Source organism: Cyprinus carpio, chromosome A14, assembly GCF_018340385.1.
Source record: "Cyprinus carpio isolate SPL01 chromosome A14, ASM1834038v1, whole genome shotgun sequence".
Taxonomy (NCBI): domain Eukaryota; kingdom Metazoa; phylum Chordata; class Actinopteri; order Cypriniformes; family Cyprinidae; genus Cyprinus; species Cyprinus carpio.
The window spans coordinates 25,743,700-25,750,089 of record NC_056585.1 but is presented as its reverse complement, the minus strand read 5'-3'; the positions used below and the strand labels follow the sequence as shown (position 1 = coordinate 25,750,089).

General features: G+C 36.2%; 1 protein-coding gene across 1 annotated transcript; it reads left to right on the top strand.

Moving 5' to 3' along the window:
* Positions 1-1,047: 1,047 nt before the first annotated feature.
* thoc3 (THO complex 3) lies at positions 1,048-4,471 on the top strand. The gene is made up of 6 exons (XM_019074204.2): positions 1,048-1,262; positions 1,942-2,098; positions 2,180-2,384; positions 2,456-2,617; positions 3,520-3,620; positions 3,706-4,471. The coding sequence occupies exons 1-6, from the start codon at positions 1,083-1,085 to the stop codon at positions 3,867-3,869; spliced, it is 969 nt and encodes a 322-aa protein (XP_018929749.1). The 5' UTR covers positions 1,048-1,082; the 3' UTR covers positions 3,870-4,471.
* Positions 4,472-6,390: the final 1,919 nt, after the last annotated feature.

Below are 6,390 nucleotides of genomic sequence, written 5' to 3'. Positions count from 1 at the left end.
AGCTGGGTGGTCTGACGTCTTTGATATCAGACTAACAACTACAATAAAATTTGACTTGGCCAATAATTGTAGTTGCAATTATGTATCAATTGTCAGAAATTGTCTGAATTATCTTATTATATATTCTTGTTTTCACTCTGTTGTCACAAGTGATAACCCACACTGATGTGACTCATTTACACTCTTTTTTAATGTTTAAATTGCTCCTTGATTTCACCACCTCTGGAATGAGTTCTGGCCTTACTGTATACACCACTTCTTCCTTTTCAGCCTTACTGAAGTGTAGGCTTGGTTTTGTATAAGAACTCTGAGAAGTGATTGATCTGACTTGTGATGAGTGTGTTTTGAAGCTTAAACTGAGTGTAATAGTTTTTATTTAAATTGATCTAAATCTCCCTCTTCAACATACCTTTTAAACAACTGAATAAACTTATGAAGAAATACAGACTGTTTTCTGCACCTTTTTTCTATTTTTCAAACAAATGCATCGTCAGCTCCATATCCCATCATTCAAGACACAGAAATAGCACCATAAACAACATGCTCAAATCCTTCTTTAAAGTTTTTAAGTAGTTGGTTTCTCTATGAAGTTTGTCTCTACTCTCTAAGTAAGGACATTGAGTTCAGTTTAACATTCTGCAGTTAAACAAAAGAAAGTGCAAATCATTACAAAGAGTGCATTGAAATATACATGAGGGCATTAGCAGGTAATGCAACCGGATCTGCCAGTGAGAAACAGAGCCTGGACGTGTGAAGAGAGGAATGGCAGGAGATGAAAGAGAAGAAAAGGAGACTTTTACAGTAGTGGAGAGTGCAGCATGATCATACACATATAATGCTGGAGTTAACCTGTAATCAAGCTTGGTTTGGTAAAGGTGACCAGATTTATTGGGTATTGTCTGCAAACCTACACCCTAGTAATTATGTTTATCAAAGCATGTTTTATTTATCTTCTGTGGCTGAAAGGGGCTTCCATCTATCATTTAGGGTTCAGTGTGTAATGTCACTCCCGTACACTAGGTGGCGGACTGTAACTCACGGGTCAGGATGCAGCTTAAATACACGGCGAAGGAGCAGCGAGCATGGCGTCCTCATATCATCAGGAGATGCAGGAGGTGTTCAGGAATAACAATAAAAGCAGAGAGTTCCCGGCTCACAGTGCTAAAGTGCATTCGGTGGCCTGGAGCTGCGATGGAAAGCGACTGGCGTCCGGATCGTTTGACAAAACCGCCAGCGTGTTCGTCCTGGAAAAAGACCGACTGGTGAGGTTTGGTTTAAGAACAGTACACACAAGTGATTCAAATATGGTGATTGTGCTTCTCATTTATATATTAAAACGACATTGCAACAGTTAGAGGTGAATCTTGCATTTTTTTTTTTTAAATAAAGCCCTCAGTAACTTCAAAACTAATTAAGGAGCTTTAAAACTCTTTGTTATTTCATTCATATCTGCAAGATGTCTATTAAAGATCTCTTCATCTGGAAAGCATCTGCTGTGTACAAACATCTGTGAAATATCAATTTTACATTCTAAATCATCTTAAACATCTTAAATACATCTTCTAAACGTCTATTTAACATCTGATAGTGAATGTCTAGAGTCGTATTGCAGATGAGCCCCTGACAGCACACGTGCATCACAGAAACATCTGTCTGACGTGTGCAAGATGTGTTTTTTTTTGTGTTTGCTCATCTGGAATACGTCTAAATGACGTTTCCTATCAGATGTCAAATAGACGTTGTTTTTAAGATGTTAATGATTTACAATCATGTATGTAATAGCAGATGCTTTCCAGATGAAGCCATCTTTAACAGACATCGTGCAGATCTGGGAAGTAATAGCATGGTAGCTGTAACTACTATATTGTAGGTTAGATGTGGTTATTTGTCATTATTAGACGTGATCTTGCTCTTTTTTTTAACCTATATTGCATGTGTCAGGTGAAGGAAAACAACTACCGAGGGCATGGAGACAGTGTGGATCAGCTGTGCTGGCATCCCACCAACCCTGATCTGTTCGTCACCGCATCAGGAGACAAGACCATCCGCATCTGGGACGTACGCACCACCAAATGCATGGCCACGGTCAGCACCAAAGGTGAAGCGCTGGACCCATCTCTCATATCTGCTGATCTTACGAGCTTTATTCACATGTGGGAGTTTCTCTGACCACTTTTAGGGGAGAATATCAACATTTGTTGGAGTCCTGATGGTCAGACCATTGCTGTGGGCAACAAGGATGATGTTGTGACCTTCATTGATGCCAAGACGCACCGTCCCCGTGCCGAGGAGCAGTTCAAGTTTGAGGTCAATGAGATCTCCTGGAATAATGACAATGACATGTTTTTCCTGACAAACGGAAACGGCTGTATTAATATTTTAAGGTATGTTCGGTTGTGTGCAGAACATTTGGGTGATTTCATGAAATCAATTGTCATGTTTATGTCTGTTTCAGTTACCCTGATCTCAAGCTCATACAGTCAATCAACGCCCACCCGTCCAACTGCATCTGCATTAAATTTGATCCCACGGGCAAGTATTTTGCCACAGGAAGTGCAGATGCGCTGGTCAGTCTGTGGGATGTGGAGGAGCTGGTGTGTGTGCGCTGCTTCTCCAGGTCAGTTCATCATAAATTTATCTCTATGTAAGATTTTGACCTTTTGTCTCACAATTATGTCATCATTTTGACTTTTTATTTCATAATTATAGCTTTTTGTCAGAAGTTTGACTGCTTCTCTCGAAACTGACTTTTCATCTCATAGCTTTTACATTTTATGCCATAAAGACCTTCTGAACTAAGTTTTTTTTTTAAGACTTTTATTTCATTATTAGGTCTTTTTTGTCATAACTTCAACTGCTTATGTCATAAATTGGACTTTTAATCTCAGTTATGACTTAGTATGTCATAAATTGACATAAGTATGACTTTGTATCTTGTAGTTTTTAATTGTCATGAATTTTTTTAAATAGACTTAAATAGAATATTTTTAAAGACTTTTTATCAATTTCTACTTACCTCTTAATCTTTATTTTTTTATGTCATAATGTTTCTAATAATCTTGACATGGTATTTCATAATTTTGACTTTTTCTCATATTTATGACTAATTTCTTTTCTAGGTAAGTAGATGCAGTGTTATTGTTAAATATAACTGAAAACCGTATGAAGAAAAATATAAAGTTTAGGTGGGAAAAAAACATAAATTAGAAATATTGCCTTGGCAACTAACTGAAATTAAGTTTAAGTTACTAGAACTAAAACTGAGAAAAACTTAAACAGAAATATAAAAATAATAATAAAAATGCCAAAACTCCTAAAACTAAAATAATCTGAAAATCCAAAATATAAAAATACAAGCTTATTCAAAATATTAATAGTGTATTTACTTTGTGAATTTTGTGTATGCACAGTGATAGATAGATAGAGTTCCTTCATTGTAATTTGTGGCAGACAAGCACATTCGCCTTATTTTCACATTACATGAAATAACATTTCATAATATTTTGAATCCTGCAACAGACTCGACTGGCCTGTGCGGACGCTTAGTTTCAGTCATGATGGGAAAATGCTGGCGTCAGCCTCTGAGGATCATTTCATTGACGTTGCTGAAGTAGAGACGGGTGAGCAGATATATTTTGAAATGATTATGAAAGCTTGAATTGTGTTTTCTGTCTGACTGATGGTTGTTGTGTGTTCTTGCTGTAGGTGAGAAGCTCTGGGAGATTCAGTGCGAGTCTCCGACCTTCACTGTAGCGTGGCATCCCAAGAGACCGCTGCTGGCGTACGCCTGCGACGATAAAGAGGGCAAATATGACAGCAACCGAGAGGCAGGCACCGTCAAGCTCTTTGGACTTCCCAATGACTCCTGAGGACCAGAGTTTTCATGTGTTCAGGCTTACTCTGCCTCATTTGAGGTTTAATCAATGGTTCATTTGATATACTTGCTTCTACTTGTTTTGAAGTAAATGGTGTAAATAATTCAAAGATATTTTGATCTTCAGCTCTCATATTTACTTGAGTTCCTGAATGATCAAGGTATCATTTGCAAGTATAAATAACTACTGCCTGCAGCTCCTCTACAGAAATAAGAATTATGTTCATCTTTTTCCAAAAACTGGCTTGTCCACATGGATATAAGTCTAGTGATGTTATCATATCTGTGCAGAAGTCTTGAAAATCATTTGACTCGCAGTACATGTCGTTGTTGTTGTTGTTTCCCATAATTGACCATTGCCATTTTTGTAAAAAAAAAAAAAATAATAATAATTATTTATGGATTTTTTTCATTTCATTTTCATCTTGACAATCTTGTTCAAATGCATGACTTGTATCTCCAGTTTTAGAAATGACCAGCAGAGGGCATCACAAGCTCTTGAGGAAACAAGGCATGGCATTGAATATGGGCATTTTTATATGTTTGCCTTTTTTTGTTTTTTAATAGAAATAAACTTGATCTACTGTTTAAGTTAAATTGTTTTATAAAGTATGAGTAAAAATTTCATGATTAACACCGAATTTTCAACTATTATAGTATTTATAAATATTTTGAATTAGCTTTTATTTATACATATTTAGCTTTCCTTTTACTTGACATTTTACTAATTTAGTTATGCATTTTTTTAGTTTTAGTAACTTAGTAAAATTACTTTAAACTTATTTTATCTCAGTTAATTGCCAAGGCAACATTTCTCAAGGTTTTTTTTTTTTTTTTTTTTTTTTTTGTATTATATTTATTATTGTTATTTATTTTCATTATATAATTTATCAAAAATGTTACAGTTAAATTTAATGTGTGTGTGTGTGTATATATATATATATATATAGTTAGTTATATTTGTTTGTAGTAAAAGAAAAATATATCTTAACTATTGCCTCTGTTCATCGTTTGGGATTTACTATAAGAGCATCCTAAACTTGGAAGAAGCTTTTAAAGTTCTGGTTACAGATTTAGCAGAATATGTTTTGTCTGTGCCATATCATGATGGCAAGTTAAATATTTAGCCTTTCTCTGATTTCATTACATATACCAGACAAGGAGTTAAAAAAATAGTGTGAATAGATTTGTGTCTCTGGAGACTAAAAGACAGCAGCGGTTATTCTGACCTTTTCTGTTCCTCAGATCTTATTAAACGCCGATGTCGTGATTTCTCTGGGATGGCGGTGTGGTGGAGGGTCACTGGAGGAGGAGCACACAGTGATAGTCTGTAGCAGCAGGCATAGCTTGAGATTAGGTTCGGGTCCATTGTTAATCTTTCTCCGTTGTGACAGACTTGCACAGCACGCGTGTCCTCCGTGCCCACTTCAGAGCCTCTAGTCTGGCTGGTGGCAGCTGTCCTCACCCTTCTCTGTTTATTCACCCCTGCAGGCTCCAGGATGTCTCATTTTGCCACTTCCTACATATGACCCGCTGCTACAGACATCCTTTGATTGCTGCTTAATTACGTTCATTTAACAGAGTCCATTTCCCTTGTGATGTCCAGTTTCCAGGCTTTGACTCATCACCATTATTTCCATCCTCTTGTTTATGTTTGAGGATTTAAATAATTTATTACTGTTAATCTTGCAGCCGTTCGTTATTTCTATGTACAGAAGTCTGAACTCACTAGTAGCATTTGTTTCTGTTGTACATTGTTCTAATTAAATGCAACCTTTTACATGAAAAATTTTATAAACTAATATAATATATAACGCTGAGTTTCGGTGTTCAAATTTGATTGGCTGAGCAGCTTAATAACATTATTATCAGGGCGGGATTTACCTCTTGTTGTGACATAGGTAAAATAAATTAATTAAAATTAAGTAAGGAATATTGACTCCAGCTTTGTGGCTGCATTATGCATAGTTTTTCTAATAATAACCAGACCAGAATTATTCAGACTATGGTTACCACACCTCAAGACACTGTTCAAGTTTATTTCAAGACATTTGTCAGGTTTTTGTTTAATTTAGCTCATCCTGATTTCCAAGCCTCCTGTTGCTAATTACAAAACGTTGTGTTAGAGCTAATAAGGTATGCATAGTAGGCTAATGCAGTTATTAGATGAACTGTATGTGTGAATTGTGTGTGAATTACCTGAGTCTGCGCGTCTCTCGACAGCGTTCAGCAGCAGCATCTCAAATAGCTAAACTGTAAGTTTAACTGCTTCAAAAACAGCGATGTTACCACCTTCACACTGAGAAATGCAATGTAGCTTTTCAACTGCAAAAATATTTCATTGATAAAAGAGCTTAAATTCACGGGACAGCGCTGACAACAAGTTTCTGTGTGTGTGGGAGAGAAAGCAGGAGAAAAGGCATGATTTCTATTGGTAATAAAACGTAAGCAACTCCCAAAGGAAACTCACCTTTAGTATTTAATGGTGTGTGTGTTTGTGTGTGCATATATATATA